This window comes from Symphalangus syndactylus, chromosome 14 (assembly GCF_028878055.3).
Source record: "Symphalangus syndactylus isolate Jambi chromosome 14, NHGRI_mSymSyn1-v2.1_pri, whole genome shotgun sequence".
NCBI lineage: Eukaryota > Metazoa > Chordata > Mammalia > Primates > Hylobatidae > Symphalangus > Symphalangus syndactylus.
In genome coordinates this window covers 67592663-67610637 of record NC_072436.2, presented here as the reverse complement: position 1 = coordinate 67610637, position 17975 = coordinate 67592663, and the positions used below count along the sequence as shown (strand labels likewise).

Below are 17975 nucleotides of genomic sequence, written 5' to 3'. Positions count from 1 at the left end.
AACAGATAACACCATTAACCAATGAGATTTACTCAATATTTATAAAACACAACACCCAACAGCAGTTGAACACACACTATTTTCAAGCAGCCACAGAACATATACCAAGAAAAGGCATATCCAAGGCCATAAGACAAACTTTAACAAATTTAAAAGAACTGAAATCATACACAGTATGTTCTCCAACCATAATGAAATCAAACTAGAAATCAATAACAGAAAGATAGCAAATGTCCAAACACTTGGAACCTAAACAACACTCTTTTAAATAATTCATGGATCAAATAGGAGCCTAAAGGGAAATTTTATGAAGCCTGGGCAAGATGGTGAGATTCCCATCTCTACAAAAAACAATTTGAAATTAGCTGGCTGTGGTGGTGCACGCCTATATTCCCAGCTACTCAAGCAGCTAAGACACAATGATTCTTTGAGTCCAGCCTGAGTGAGAAAGCGAGACCTTGTCTCTAAAATAAATAAATAAATAAAAATACAGTGAAGTGTATGAAAATGAAAATACATCATATCAAAACTGATGGGATACAGGTAAAGCAATGATAGAAGAAAAATGTATATATTTAACACCTTAAATGTATACATTAGAAAGGAGGACAAATCTCAAATCAATAATCTATGCTCCTATGCCACAAGAACCTAGGAAGAAAAAAGTAAAATAACCCAAAGTAAGCAGCAGGACAGAAATAATAAAATAAGGACAGACATCAATAAAATTTAAAACAGAAAAACAACGGAGAAAATCAAATAAAGTTTGGTTTTTTGAAACCATAAAATTGACAAATATGTAGCAAATCAAAAAAGATGACACAATACCAATATAAAGAATGAACAAGGGAATATCACCATACATCAGTAAACAATAATAAAAGAAAACAATAGGCCAGGCGTAGTAGCACTTTGGAAGGCTGAGGTTGGCAGATCACTTGAGTCCAGGAGTTCAAGACCAGGCTGGGTGACATGGCAAAACCCTGACAAAAAGTACAAAAAGTGGTGGCATGGTGACACTCACCTGTAGTTCCAGCTACTCAGGAGGATGAGGTGAGAGGATCACTTAGGAGGTGAAGGTTCCAGTGAACCGAGATTACATCACCGCACTCTAGTCTGAGCAACCTCATATCAAAAAAAAAAACAACACAATAGACCGGGTGGGGTGGCTCAGGCCTGTAATCCCAGCACTTTGGGAGTCCTAAGTGGGAGGATCACTTGATGCCAGGAGTTTGACACCAGCCTATCTCTACTAAAAATCCAAAAATTTAGCCAGGTGTGGTGCACACCTGTAATCCCAGCTACTCATGAGGCTAACGCATGAGAATCTCTTGAGCCTGGGAGGCGGAGGTTGCAGTGAGCTGAGATCGTGCCACTGCACTCCAGCTGGGTGACAGAACAAGACTCAAGACTCTGCTTAAAAAAAAAAAAAAAAGGCACAATAAATTTAACAACTTAGATGAAATAAACCAATTCCTCAAAAAATACAGACTACAACTCACCAATATGACATAGTAATTTACATAGTCAATTGAATTTGCAATTTAAAATCTCCAAGCCTAGAAGGCTTCATTGAAGAATTCTACAAAATATTTGAAGCAGAATTAGCATGAATTCTAAAATCTCTTCCAGAAAATAGATGAGGAGTGAGGCGCTACTTCTCAATTCATTTTAAGAAGCTACTATTACTCTATCAAAACCAGATATAAGACAATAAAAATAAATAAAATTATAGACCAATATCTCTCATAAGTATAGATCAAAAATCTTTAACAATATATCAGCAAATAGAACTCAGAGATAAATAAAAAGAAGTGTATACAATGACCAAGTAAGGTTTATTCCAAAGAGGCAAGGTTCATTCAATGTTCAAAACAATTTCACCAGACTAAATATTTTAAATCACATGATCATATAAAATGATGCATGCATCATAACAAAATTCACTCTTTCACAATAAAAACTCTCAGAAAATAGGAATAGAGGAAAATTTCCTCAAATTGAGAAACAGCATCCACAAAAAAACCTAAAGCTAACATGATACTTAATGAGAAAAGACTGAATGCTTTCCCTCTAAGATCAGGAAAAAGGCAAAGATATCCACTTTTACCAGTCTTAGCATAGTCCTAGATGTTCTAGCCAGTGAAATAAGGAAATAAAAGACATAAAAATTGGAAAAGAATAACTAAAACTCTCTCCATTTGCAGATAACACTACTGTTTACATAGAAAATTCCAAGGAATCTATACAAAAACTCCTAGACTAACAAATGAGTCCAGGAAGATCACAAAGATACAAGGTAAACATACAAAGATGAATTGCATTTCTATATAATAGAAAATGAAGACACAGACACTGAAATTAAAAATACAATAACATTTAAAATCACTTAAAAAAGAAAATGAATTACTTGCAGATAAATCTAACAAAATATGTGCCAACCTTGTATGCTAAATACAATGCTGAAAGAAATCAAAAGAGATCTCAATAAATGGAAATACATACAATGTTTGTGGATTGGAAGACTCATTAGTAAAGATGTCAATTCTCCTCAAATTGACATATAGATTTAATGCAAATTCTATCAAAATCTCAGCAAGACTTTTTTGATGATATAGAAAAGATTATTCTAAAAACATATAAGGTGGCCGGGCACTGTGGCTTGTGTGTGTAATTCCAGCTACTAGGGAGGCTGAGGTGGAAGAATAGCTTGAGCCAAGAGTTAGAGGCTGCAGTGAGCTAAGATTGCACCACCGCACTCCAACCTGGGTGACTGGGGGGAGACCCCCATCTCTAAAAAATAAATAAATAAAAATTTATAGAAAAATTTATATAAAAAGGCAAAGAAACGTTAGCTAAAACCATTTTGATAAAACAAGATTAAAATATTCTGATAAAGATTAAACATAAAGAAGAATCAGTCTACCAGTATCAGGATATTATATATAGCTACACTAATAAAGATGGTGGCCTGCTCCATACAAGGAAAAATTGATAAGCTGGACTTCCTCAAAATTAAAAAAACTTTTGATCTGCAAAAGACCCTTTTAAGAGGATAAAAAAACAAGCTACAGAGTGGGAAAAATATATTTGCAAACCACATATCCAACAATAGACTAGTATCTAGAATAAAGGGGATCTCTATTATTTCTTACAACTGCATGTGAATTCTATAATTATCTCAAAAGTCTAATTGTACTTACTTCTTTATTTCAGAGACAGGGTGCCACTCTGTCACACAGGCTAGAGTACAGTGGCATGACATTGGCTCACTGCAGCCTCAACCTCCTGGGCTCAGGTGATCCTCCCACCTCAGCCTCCCTAGTTAGTTGGCATTATAGTGCATGCCACAATGCCCAGCTAATTTTTGTTTTCTGTAGAGGCCAGAGTCTCGTAATATTGCCTAGGCTGGTCTCAAACTCCTGGGCTCAAGTGATCGTCCTGCTCAGCCTTCCAAAGTGCTGGGATTACAGGTGTGAGCTACCTACCACACCCAGCCAAATTTTAAAAATCAAATAACAAAGTATACCATCAAATCCACATTTATCATTTAAAATGCCTCTAATAATCTATTTTTCTTGGGGTTTCAAGAGCTTTTCTCATTTCACTTTCCTCTTATTTTTGCTACTCCAATGCCAAAAGATCATTGTATACCTCTTCCTTACAAATGTCAAGGAACTCCTTTACCTGACCAAAAACAAAATACTTGGCTAGCTCCATTATTTTTTTCCTTTTTAAAAAATGTGTTCCATAAATACGACTTTCCTTAAATCAAACTCCGTACCAAAAATTTGCATAGCATAATTTAGTCCAGCCCAATGTCTGCTGTTTTTCTTCACTCATATTGCTTGATAAGACCACATTTCATATGAATATCTTTAGAATTTCATTGTTTATTAGCACCAGAGCTTCCCCAGGAAGTGGAAATTGGTTTGCACTGTGATGATTCTTGCTCGTTTAGATATTTCACTGGACAATGTGTGTTTTAAAATTCTAAGTTACAGGAAGTGGTAGGGAGATACAAAGTCAAGCACAAAGAGGAGCAAAGAAACAAAGGCACAATTTGCAAAGGGAAAAAACATAAAGAAGCAAGTTTTGAAAACCGAGATGTTGAGAACAATAAGAAGAAAAAGACTTGGCTGGAATGTGCAACAAGATGTCAGTATGCCACTACACAATATCATAGTACCAAAAGATATGCGTGAGTCACAGAATTTGTCATGTTCCAGGCCTGTGAAAACAAGGTCAAATTGAAAGTCTGTGTTCCTCCACAGCTTTTTAATCAAAAACTATATAATGAAAGAGAGCCTATATTTTAATCCAAATCATCACTTTTGGCAAATGGCCTTCATCATGTATCTAACGTACAATAGAACATTTATTTAGAGTTCTAAACACTGGAAGTGTCTAAATACTGAAATGATAGAACTATTATAAAAGAAGTTCATTATTGTTGTCATTGCTTTTGTTTTTGCTTTTATGTAATAGTTAATCAATTATCAAACCACAGTAGTAACTGACGGTAAATTCATGCAAGTTCAAAGTGCATGTCAATATGATGATCTTCAAGAATGAATGACAGGTAGGTGTTTTAACAGAGTCCCAGTCCATATGTATTATCATAAATCAAATTAAGTTTGTTGAGTTGTGATGGTTCTTGCTCCCTTAAATGTTTCACTGGGTAATGTATATTTTAAAGCTCTAACAGGTTTGCAGGTATGCAATTTATATTACATGCTTAAATTTGTCTCATCAAATCATTGTCCTCTTGGGAGTTAACAGATCTCAATTTTTTAAAAAAATTATAATTCTGCTGGGCACGGTGGCTCACGCCTGTGATCCCAGCACTTTGGGAGGCCGAAGCGGGTGGATCACGAGGTCAGGAGATCGAGACCATCCTAGCTAACACGGTGAAACCCTGTCTTTACTAAAAATACAAAAAATTAGCCAGGTGTGGTGGCGGGCACCAGTAGTCCCAGCTACTCGGGAGGCTGAGGCAGGAGAATGGCGTGAATCCGGGAGGCGGAGCTTGCAGTGAGCCGAGATCGCGCCACTGCACTCCAGCCTGGGAGACAGAGCGAGACTCCGCCTCAAAAAAAATAAAATAAAATAAAATGTCTTTGTTTACTGATACCTCTTTATGACTAAAATAATAAAGAGGCAGGTTTGAATCTTTCATTTCTTAAAAACAATGGTGTATTTACCAATCACAACTAATTCCACTGTACATACTCGTCATGCATTTAAGCAACATATAACCATCAAAGGTTTTTTACCCTGGGCGCCCAAATATCAAAAAGAAAAAAATCCGGGCCGGGTACGGTGGCTCCCGCCTGTAATCCTAGCACTTTGGGAGGCGAGGCAGGCGGATGGCTTGAGCCCAGGAGTTCGACAGCAGCCTGGACAACACGGTGAAACCCCGTCTCAAACAAAAATACAAAAAATTAGCTGGACGTGGTGTCACGCACCTGTAGTCCCAGCTACTCAGGAGGCTAAGGTGAGAGGATCGCTTGAGCCAAGGAGGTGGAGGTTGCAGTGAGCCAAAACTGCCCCACTGCACTCTAGCCAGGACAAGAGAGGGAGAGACCCTGTTTCAAAAAAAAAAAGAAAAAAGAAAATATCCCCCTTATAGAAAAATAAGCAAAAGACATACACAAAAGCCCTTAAACATATTATTGTGAGATTTTCAGCCTCACTCACAATAAGAAAAAGAAAAATAAAAACTACACTGAAACACTATTTATCACTTATCATATTGACAAAAGCCCAAAAGTCTTTGGGTTGTTGAAAAGCTATGGAGAACTTTATTGAAAGACCTATAAAGAAATGAGCAATCTCATAGACTGCTAGAGGGAGAACAAAATGGTATAGCTTCTAAAGTGGGTAATATCTACCAAATTCCAGATACATTCATCATTTTACTTAGCAATCTTACTTCTGGGAATCTATCCTATAGATACAGTATGAAATGTACAATAGGCCGAGCGCAGTGGCTCAGGCCTGTAATCCTAGCACTTTTGGAGGCCGAGGCGGTCGGATCATTTGAGGTCAGGAGCTCAAAACCAGCCTGGCCAACATGGTGAAACCCCTTCTCTACTAAAAATACAAAAATCAGCCGGGCGTGGTGATGGCCACCTGTAATCCCAGCTACTCGCCAGGGTGAGGCAGGAGAATCGCTTGAGCCTGGGAGGCGGAGGTTGCAGTAAGCAGAGATTGCGCCACTGTACTCCACTCTGGGAGACAGCAAGACTCTGTCTCAAAAACAAAACAAATAAAAAAAGAAATGTGCAATAAAAAATGACCAATATTCAAGGCTATCCCTTCTTGCATTATTTTTTCTGGCAAAAGGCTGGAAATAATCCAAATATCCAGAAACAGAGAACTAGTTTAATAAACCATGGTATATTTACATAATGGAATACTATGTAGCTATTTAAAAAAAATAAGGAAAACCTCTGTAGACGGATATGGACAAATCTCCAAAATACATGTATAACTAAAAAACTAAGCTGCAGAAGTCTATACAATAACACTATTTATTTTGTAAAAAGGAGAAAATAAGATAATATATGTTCCTATTTGCATAAGAAAGCAACGGAAGAATAAACAACAAACGAATAAAATAGGGAAGTAGAAGGAATGAGACAAAAAATATTTGTTAGATCTATGGTTCATATCCTTTTCTTTCCACTTTTTAAATAAAATATTTCAAACCCACACAAGATAATTTACCCATATCATTTTTTATTTTCAAAATTACAGTAGATAAGATTTCCAGGAGCTCAGATTCCTCAGAATTACATATTTGATCTGATGATAACTAATAAACTCTTGAAATTTAATTCAGGAATACTTAGCAAATGCTACACTCCCACTTAATTTCTCTCTATGGCTACTAATTTTTCTGTGGTGTGAATCTAATCAATCAGATAACAAATCAGCATAACCTCCACTGGAAGAGCTTCAATGAAAATTTTTGTCTATTTAACTGAAACAAAATCAAAGACAGAGCCCATTGCTAGCTAATTGAACCAAATCAACATTGTCTTATTAGCCACAGATTCTTCACAATTTTTTCATTTTTCCAGTTTGCTTGATAACTCAATGAGGACATTTTTTAAAAACAAATTTCTCTTTATCAAACCACAAAAAAATTTATTCTCCTATTCCATATTGTAATGAACTTATTTAACATTATCCACCCCTTTTTACCCAAATGTACAATTTCAACTTTTTGCTAAAAAAGCTTTATTTATATAACATGCACTCAGATCATAATGCTTTCATTATTAGAGTTACTATTCTTAAACTTGCAAACTTTTGACAACACTACAAAGAACACTGAGGAATGACAGGCTTTTTTTAAATTATTTTAGATTACACTTTTAACTGATGAAGAGAAAGAAGAACTATAAAGTTATATGTAGTTATAAAAAACATTTCTGATATGTAGAGGCTTTTGAAATTTTCATTAGTTTTATTTTCTCTCAAAAGGAAGTCATATTTTTAAGACAGTTAATCTGCAAATCAGTTAATTAATTCCCAGATAATTAACAGTTGGTGATATAATTTTTTAATTCTTCTATTCATTCAACAAATATTTACTGAGCACCAACTATATGCCAGGCACCCTTTGGGTTCCCAGGATACAGCAGCAAACAAAAGAAACAAAATCCCTTCCCTCCTTGAACAGACATTCTAACAGGGTAGACAATCAAAAATAAATATGTCAGGTTGTAATAAGTTATTCCAAGAAAAGTAAAGTTCCTCCCTTCATTGTTCCCTATCCCAATAATTGGCATCACCATCATCTGATTGCTTAGGCCAAGAGCCTTGGAATCATCCTTGATCCTCTCTTTAATTCCCGTAACTAATCCATCGTTTTGGCACTACCTTCAAAACATATTCTAAATCCAGCTACTTCTCATCACCTCCTCCCTATTACCACATCGCATGCCATAACCATCTCTTGCCTCTTATGACTGCAAACATCCCCTAACTTGTTACCCTGTTTCTTCTCTTACTCTGTCGCCACACAGCAGCCAGAACATTCCTTGTTTGTTTGTTGTTGTTGTCTTGTTTTTGAGACAGAGTCTCGCTCTGTCGCCCAGGCTGGAGTGCAGTGGTGTGATCTCCACTCACTGCAACCTCTACCTCCTGGGTTCAAGTGATTCTCCTGCCTTAGCCTCCTGAGTAGCTGGGATTACAGGCGCCCGCCACCACTCCAGGCTAATTTTTGTTTTGTTTTGTTTTGTTTTCTTTTGAGACAAGTCTCGCACTGTCTCCCAGGCTCGAGGGCAGTGGCGGGATCTCGGCTCGCTGCAAGCTCCGCCTCCCGGGTTCACATCATTCTCCTGCCTCAGCCTCCCAAGTAGCTGCGACTACAGGTGCCCACCACCAGGCCCAGCTAATTTTTTTTTTATATTTTTAGTAGAGACGGGGTTTCACCCTGTTAGCCAGGATGGTCTCGATCTCCTGACCTCGTGATCCGCCCGCCTCGGCCTCCCAAAGTTCTGGAATGACAGGCGTGAGCCACCGTGCCAGGCCATTTTTGTATTTTTAGTACAGACAGGGTTTCACCATGTTGGCCAGGCTGGTCTTGAACTCCTGGCCTCAAGTGATCTGCCCTCCTTGGCCTCCCAAAGTGCAGAGATGGCAGGCATGAGCCACTGTACCTGGCCACATTCCTTGTTTAATCTAAGTGACCACATGTCACTTTCCTGCTCAAAACTCTCCTGTACTTTCCCATAATGCTCAGAATAAAAACTCTCCTGTACCTTTCCATAACACCTAGAATAAAATCAAAGTCTCTTTCTTAGTCTACATGACCTGGACTCTGACTACCTTCTTACCACCACTTCCCACCATTATCCTTTGCCTGAGGGCCTTGGCACTTACTGTCCCCTTTGTATGGAAGGTATTTCCCTCACAGAGAGCCATATGGCTTGTTGCTTCACTCTATTCAAACCTTTGCCAAAGCTACCTTTCCTAACCCCCTAATTGAAAGCAATAACCCAGTCATTATGTAACATTAATCCCTAAATAGCATTACATTATATATTTATTCATTTATTCTGTAAGTGCCCACTCCGGACTCTGTAAGCTCTATAAGGATAGGGGCTTGTCTATATTGCTGCCTGCTGTACCCCAGAGCCTGGAAGAGTATCTGGCACATAGACATTGCTCAATATTGAATGAATATATGAATGAACCAATTCATTAATAAAGCCACTAAAGTGACATCATTATAATGTATAAACCTGTATATAACATGTTAACTGAAAAAGCAAGACACATAATAATCATCTAATATTTAATATAATAAAATGCATATGAAAAAAGTTAAAAGGAAATGTAAAAATATAAAAGTGGTGGAAAGGTAATAGAATTATTTGTTGTTGTCTGTTTCTTAAGTCATTCTATTACATTTATAATTAAAATATAAAAATGTTATTTTTAAAAGGGCACTACTATTAAAAAATAAGCATGAGCAATGGGAATGTTCTTCCCCTCAGTTATTGTCAAGGACGGAGTATATCACAATCACCTGAAAGGCTTTTATATATTTATTTCCTATCTCATCCTCCATTCTCTGCTCCATCCCAAAATAACCCCTCCCAGGATTGACTATTGATAAGTATTATATCCCTTAGATATGTGGGAGCAGGAAAAGGAAACAAAAAAAAATACGCTAACCACTAAACTAACAAAACTCAAAAAATAGAAACACTTAAGTCCACATAGCAAACCCAAGGGTAAAGGTGGAAGATGACTCATACTTGAGTGACCAATGCCTAGCAGGTACTATGGCACCCCATCTACATTGGAGGAAGAGTATGAAAAGAAAAAAGAGAGAGAGAGAGAGAAAGCATCATTCATGGTACCTGCTAGGCAGTAGTCCTAGCTTGGTACCTTGCATTGTACCATGATGGATGCTTTATCTTCATTTTTCTCATCACTTTTGAGATGAGAAAAAATTGCCCACTTGGATGGTAAGTTTCTTATAAAAATAAATTGATTTAATTTATTAAAGAGAGCCATGGACCTATAATGAGAAAGTGTCACGAACCAAGGACTATGATTAACTGATCTCTGTAAAAATGAATTAATGGGAGGGGGTGCTGGATAGAAAAATAAGAGCCATGTGGTCAAAGGCACAGAAGTAGTAAGTGGATGCCACATCCCCATATTTAATTATCAAATGACCTTAAATAAAACAGCCTTTTGAAAATATCCCCCTCAATTTGTTTCTTGTAAGAGCTAGCTTTATAAACAAACAACTTAAAAAAGCAAGACAGAAAATTATTCCTACACCCATAAGTAAAGCTTTGTAACAATAAAATATATAAGGCAAAGTTCTAGAAGGAAAAGCACCAAAACAACAGCAGTTGTGTTATAGAATTATAAGTAATTTTTAATCTAGTTTCCAAATTCCATATGTTAACATACTGTTTTAACTGTAAAAAAGGTAACACTGTATCATTATATACTTTATGTTACATAAGACTGGGTAGTATAACACAAAATAATTCCAGAAGACAATAATCAGTCCCTAAAGTTCTTTACCAAGATCAAATATAGCAATCAAATCATTCTTATGATACAGGAATTGAGCTAAAAAGAGAAAAACTTTCACTGAAAACTAGAGCAAACTTCCCTGGGTGAGAATACTAAATGAAGGAAGTTAGGCTAGCTAGCAAAAATCACATAAACTCAATAACAGGGTTTTCAATGTTACATTTCTGCCACAAATAAGGAACATAAATCATGATAAGGAATTCAAAATAAATCAACCAGGAATCTGGGTTTTTTTTAAAAAAAAAAAAAAGATAGCAGTCAACAAATGGTGTTGGAACAACTGGATTATCTACATGCCAAAGAATGAAACTGGACACTCTTCCTTACATCGTAAACAAAAATTAACTCAAAATGAATCACAGATCTAAATGTAAAAGATAAAATTATATAACACTTAGAAAAAACATAGGAGCAAATCTTCATGATCATGCATTACACAAAAGTTTCCTAAATACAACATCAAAAGCATGAAACAAAATAAGAAAAAAAATGATAACTGGACTTAATTTAAATTAAAAACTTTTGTGCAGCAAAAGCTAAGAACATGAAAGATATCAAAAAATGGAAAAGACAAATCACAGAATAGGATATAGTATTACAAATCATATATCTGATAACAGGACATATTCAGAATACACAGAGAACTCCTACAACTCGACCAAAAAAAAAAAAAAAAAAAGCAAATAACCCAATTTAAAAATGGGCAAAGGATCCAAAAAGGATAAACAATGACCAATAAGCACATGAAAAGAACAGCTATTACGGGAATGCAAATCAAAACTACAATGAAATGCAACTTCACACCCACAAGGATGGCAAAGTAAAAAAGATGATAACAAGTGTTGACAAGGATGTGGAAAAATTGGAACCCTGATACATTGCTATAGGAATGTAAAATGGCGCATGCACTTTGGAAAAACAGTCTAGCAGTTCCTCATAATGTTAAACATAGAGTTACCTTACAACCTAGAAATTCCGCTCCTAGGTACATACTCAACAAAAATGAAAACATATGTCTATACAAAAACTAGTACACAAATGGCCATGGCAGCATTGTTCCACAGTCCCAAAATGGAAACAACCTAAATGTCCATCAACTGATGAACAAATAAAATGTGGTACATCCACACAATGGAATATTATTCATCGATAAAAAGAAATTAAGTACTGATACATGCATGCTACCACATAGATGAACCTTAAAAACACTCAGTTACCAAAAAACACATATTGTTTGATTCCATTTATACAAAATGTCCAGATGTCCAGAACAGCCAAACCCATAAAGAAAAGTAGTGATTGCCTAGGGAGAGAGAGGGAACAGAATGAAGAGACCGCTAATGGGTACAGGGTTTCTTTTTGAGTAATGAAAATTTTCTAAAATTAGGTTGTGGTGATTGCTGCACAACTCTGTGAATATACATACCCAAAACCATTTAATTGTACACTTTAAATGGGTAAATTGTATGATACATGAATTATATCTCAATATAGTTGTTTTTTTAATGGCAATATATTTCACTATTAAATTTTAAGTTTGAAAACAAAATCTTAAACAACAATTAGACTGAATGTTAATTGCTATTACCCAGAGTACAAAGTGAAGAAATGACTTCTACTGAGTAAGTGATATAAAGGAAAAGTAGAGATATAGGGATGAGATTTGAAAAATGAAAACAGGGAGCTATTGTTCATAAATGATTTGTCATCAGAATTTTAGTATTTATAACACAAAGCAGGAATGAACATTATTTTAAAAACAGGACAGGCAGGCTTTAACATCTTATAGGCCTCTTTCCAAAATTAGGACTCACAGATAACAAAATAATTTTTAAGGTAAAGACAAAGGGAGAGATAGCTACTTTCCCAAAAGAGTTTGCTAGGCAACACCCTCTTTATGTGTGGATATGCTTGGGCCTTTCAGAATTACAATGAAAAAGAAGAGGTGGTACACCCTTATGATATATGGGAATCTACCAACATTGCATGTACAGCTCAAAGCCAAAATAATAATAGTAATATAATGAAAAAGTCAAGCCACTGTGACTCCTCAAACAAAAAGGAGTAAGACTGGAAAAAATAATCCAGTATCATAGCAAAGAAAGAAAGCAAGTAATGATACACAAGTAATAGCTGGCAAAGGAAAGAGTCTGGTTAGGCAATATAGCCAAGTGGATTTTTTTTTAAGAGCAGGTATTTTAGGGATGGATATACTAATCTAACATCTGCTCTCAATTTACTTTCTCTGTTCGTTAGTTTCTCTTCAGCTAGAAAACCTATCTCAGGAACAGTTAAGAATCTGGTGCCTTTACAATGTTACCTCAAAAGATGAAGAAACAGGAAAGACATACTATGAAGAGGAAAAGTACGAGATTTACAATTGAGAGTAGTTAAGGCAAGAGAGCTACTGCCTTAATCAAACCTGTTTAATGATAGTGATGAAAAACAGGAGATAATGACAATAGAGGCACATCCCAAGTAAGGCATGGGATCTGAAACATCAAGTCTGTGCATGCTGCTGCCTCTGAACGGGACAAGGAAAAAAGGTGAGATCATCCCCTGTGAATATGGGTAGGGACAGCTAGACTAAAGACAAAGACAGTGGGTACTACTTGTATTATAGGATATTCAAGTAAATGAACCCTGGGTCTGATAGTAACATTTAGTGTAATCTGCTAAAAAAAAAAAAAAGTTGAGACCAAAAATGATAAGCCCATAATAATCATACAGGAAGTCAAGAAAAGCAAGTAAAACTGGTAACGAGTCTCAAACTTTCTTTTTTTACAGTGTCCCCTTAGGGCAAAAGATCTCTTAATCCATCTACCTACACAAAACCCCACTTTTCAGTGGAAAAAACTCAGTAATAACAATGAAACAAGTTTTAGGGAGACTGGGTAACTTATATTTAAACTGTAATATATATACAGTTGACCCTCTGTATCTGCAGGTTCAACCAACCTCTCAAATCAAAGTTTTAAGAAAAAACAAAAAAAGGACAGTGGCCGGGTGCAGTGGCTAACGCCTGTAATCCCAGCACTTTAGGAGGCTAAAGCAGGTGGATTGCTTGAACCCAGAAATTCAAGACCAGCCTGGGCAACATGATGAAACCCCATCTCTATATAAAATATAAAATTAGCCAGGTGTGGTGGCGCACGCCTGTAGTCCCAGCTACTCAGGAGGCTGAGGTGGGAGAATCACCAGGAGGTCGAGGCTGCAGTGTGCAGTGATTGCACTGATTGTGCCACTGCACTCTAGCCTGAGCAACAGAGTGAGACCCTGCCCCCACCCAAAAAAAAAAAAAAAGGATGGTTGCATCTGCACTAAACTTGCTACAGACATTTGTCTTGTCATTATTACCTAAACAATACAGTATAACATATATTTACATGATATTTACACTATATTAGGTATTATAAGTAATCTAGAGATGATTTGAAGTGTAGACGAAAATGTGTGTAGGATCATTGACCCTTAAGAGCTGAAGAAAATGGGAATTGAGAAAAGCACAATGGTCCTGATCATAAGGCAATGGGGGTTGGTGGAGAGACAGGCAACTGTGTGGAAGAACTGGTCCCAAAAAGGGAGCTAAAAGTCACTTTAAGAACAAAGGGGCCAGGCACGGTGGCTCATGCCTGTAATCCCAACACTTTGGGAGGCTGGGGTGGGAGGATCATTTGACCCCAAAAGTTTGAGACCAGCCTGGGCAACATGGCAAAATCCCATCTCTACAAAAAGTTTAAAACTTAGCCAGGTGTGGTGGTGGTGCACAGCTGTAGTCCCAGCTACTCAGGAGGCTTAGGTGGGATGATCTGAACTCAGGAGGTCAAGGCTGCAGTGAGCTACAATCACATCACTGCACTGCAGCCTAGGAGACAAAAGGAGACCCCGTCTCAATAAATGAATATTAGGTTGGTGCAAAAGTAATTGCGGTTTTTGCCATTACTTTTAATAAATAAAGAGACAAAAGGCAAACTACTAAGGATAGTTATGACCAGGGGTGGTACTGGCAGAAATGTGCCAACAATGTGTCCTGGAGAAGGAAGCTGTGCAAGTGGAGAGGAGGAGTAGTTTCCAGCCTGCCCTCCAATTAGTCTTTCCTGAGTCAACTCACCCCAAGAAAACGCAAGCAGTGAGTAATAACTTTCCTGATGGGAGGGGCAGTGACCCAAGACTGTGCAAGAAGGGTAGGATAGGTATCTATGTATTGGCTGCATGATCAGAATGCATAACAGTAAGGGATAAGGATGAGTTCGTTCTAGGACACCAGTAACATGAGGGGAAGGGGGAAAGTAGTTCAAAACTGGGCTTAGTGAGTAATTATCAACAGGAAGTACGGGTAGCCGGTAATCCCCAGCTGAGGCAGAACAGTGGTTAAGTGTCTGGGTCCAGGCTATCCGAGTAGGAATCTGAGTCCCCCACTTTATTTTCTCTGTGACCTTGGTCAAGTCACTTAACCTATCTGTGCCCCATCTGTAAAAGGAGAGTAATAGAACCTACCTAATACGGTTGTTTTGTGGCTTAAATAAGTTTCATTTGTAAATCACTTTATACGACGTCTTGGACTTTATGTAACAAGTGCTACCTAAATTTGTTAAATAAGTTGAGGTAAGTCGGGATCTCTTTTGACATCTCCAAATAAAATGGAGATGTGCGTGCAAAAAAATGATAAAATGATAACTGGGGGGCGGCAGCAGGGTCAATTTTCCCCAGCGATGAGGAGGCTGCACCGTGGGCGAGGGTCGTCCTCGTAACAGGGAGGCAGGGATAAAGGAGCAGCGGCTCCCAGAAGAGGGGCGCGGGTTGGGGGAACTTCCATCCAGGCCTAGGATTTCCAGGGAATGGTTTCTGAGAAGTGGCTGTGATTCTGAGGCAAGACTTTGATTTCGAGCACCAGACCATGGAGTGAAATTCTGTGTTGTCTGAAGAGCAGGACTCCTGTCTAGGGCAGGACGGAGTTGGAGACGGAGGGAGAAGGGTGATGTCCCCAGGGGGAAGATCTGCCGGGAGCCACCACCTTCTGTCGGGCGCCCTCTCGTTCCCCAGCGCCAGACCAGCCTCGGAGGGAGAACGAAGGCTGCTCCTGCCCCGAGGGAGGCAGCAGGAGCCTCCTGAGTCACTGGGCTGTAGGGCGCCGGGAAGGGACCCCGCGTCGGGGCTGCGAAGGGAGACCCGCCTCGCCCGGGATGCAGGGTCTCTCCGAAGGGAGGGGCCGGCGCCGGACCTGCGGACAGCCGGCCGGAGGCCCGACCCAGAGGAGCCTCCCCCGTCCCGCCCGTTCCCGCCCCTCGGTGGTCCCGGCACCCGGGGTACCTGAGCGTGGGCCCGATGCAGGCCGTGTCAGTGCTCTCGATCTCTCGCAGAATCCGCTCGTGCTCTGCCGCTGTCTCCAGGCTCTCCGCCTCCGCCATTTTACCCCGCTCCATAGACTGGGGGCGACCCGCAGCGCGTCCCCTCCGTCGGCTCGGCTCACCTTTTCTCTGCCCCACAATCCCGCTCCCACCACAGGCTCCACAGCCACCCCAGCCTCTGGCTACCCGCAGGCCGACCCCTCCCTCAGGCTCGACACGCCCCCTTGCGTCACCGCGTCCGTCGGCGTTCTGCGCAATGTCCGCTGGGATTTGTAGTTCTCTGGGAAATGCTAGGTTGGATTCCGTTCATTCATACATTGAATCCGCAAATACTTGTTGAAAGCCAACTGTAAGCTAAAAACAGTTAACGACACTGCGTAAACAGTGATGATCAAGTCAGGCAGTGGCACTAAACCTACAAATTCTTGTTTACCACCTTTGCCACAAAGTGCAAAGCCTCCGTCGGCGCGAATAATAAAGTCTAACTTAATGTCTGACAGAGGCCTTACAATCTAGTGGGGGAGACACGGGGAGCTGGAGAATTCAAAACTGTGAGCTATAAGCCAGTTCCGATAATGGAGTTCAGAGATCTCTTCTGGTTGCCAAGGCTTCATAAAGACACTGGGTTTCGGAGGTTAAAAGGCATAACTGGAAGGTGTGAGGAGAATCCAGACAGCCAGAAAGAATTTCATTTGCACTGATGTGTAAAGTAGTAGTAAGGGATGGGTCTGGAAAGGTTCGTTAGAGAGAAATTACGAGGAGTCTTAAATACTGAGCTGAGAAATGTGTACTTTGTTCTAATGATTCCACTGATCCAACAACCAACTGCAACAGAAGCACTTGGAAACATTTTTTTTTTTAATACAGACTGACTGACAGTCATACATCTGGAGATTCTGATCCAGGCATCTGCATTTCATGAACTCCTCAGTTACAATTTAAAAATCAGATTTATTAATCATTGCTTGAGTTTTTACGTAACACAGTGAATGGGAAGCCACTGAAGGTTTTTTTGTTTTGTTTTGTTTTGTTTTTTGAGACGGAGTCTTGCTCTGTTGCCCAGGCTGGAGTGCAGTGGTGCGATCTCGGCTCACCGCAAGCTCCGCCTCCCAGGTTCATGCCAATCTCCTGCCTCAGCCTCCTGAATAGCTGGGACTACAGGCGCCCGCCACCACGCCCAGCTAATTTTTTTTTTTTTTTTTTTAGACGGAGTCTCGCTCTGTCGCCCAGGCTGGAGTGCAGTGGCAGGATCTCAGCTCACTGCAAGCTCCACCTCCCGGGTTCACTCCATTCTCCTACCTCAGCCTCCCGAGTAGCTGGGACTACAGGCGCCCGCCACCACGCCCAGCTAATTTTTTGTATTTTTAGTAGAGACGGGGTTTCACTGTGTTAGCCAGGATCTCCTGTGTTAGTCTCGATCTCCTGACCTCATGATCCGCCCGCCTCGGCCTCCCAAAGTGCTGGGATTACAGATGCAGGTTTTTAAGACGAGTGACACAATCAAAATGCGGGTGTTAGGAAATTTGGTGAAGGGCAAGTGTGCAAGATGTGCACAGAGAATTTGGAGATAAGGAAACACTGTAGGAGATGAGAAGGCCTAAACCAGGGAAGCAGCAATGAGAATGAAAAAGAATGAACAAGTAGGAAAAATATCAAAAAGAGAGAGTTGACAGGATTTACTAGATACCAAAAAGGTTAGATATTACTCCAAGGTTTAGTACAAGAGTGACTAGTAGAAGAGGGTTTCCACTGACAAAAAAAAAAGGCATGAGAGAAGAACCAAACTGGAAGTTTAGGCTAAATAATTTGTGCTACAACCGTGCTATAGACTATTATGCAATCATTAAAAAGAAAGACAAAAGACTCTAAGGTCATACATGAAACTGTCTCCAAGTTGTAGTTGTTGAGTGGAAAAACGCAAGGCATGAAACGATATGTAGACTCTGTCCTCATTTGTTTTTTAAAAGAATAAATACTCATATATATGCTTTGATATATATACACACATATATACATATATATAACATTACATAAATAGAATATTTCTGA

The 17975-nt window shown here is 39.1% G+C and overlaps 1 protein-coding gene across 7 annotated transcripts in view; it reads right to left on the bottom strand.

The window, feature by feature from the left end:
- EXOC6B (exocyst complex component 6B) overlaps nucleotides 1–16127 on the bottom strand; it is a 676922-nt gene extending 660795 nt beyond the window's left edge. For all 7 annotated transcript variants that reach the window (XM_055243157.2, XM_055243158.2, XM_055243160.2 and 4 more), the window contains exon 1: nucleotides 15889–16127. In XM_055243157.2, the coding sequence (XP_055099132.1) occupies nucleotides 15889–16001 (113 nt within the window). In that variant the 5' untranslated portion in view covers nucleotides 16002–16127. The remainder of the gene's footprint in view (nucleotides 1–15888) is intronic.
- Between the last annotated feature and the right edge of the window lie 1848 nt (nucleotides 16128–17975).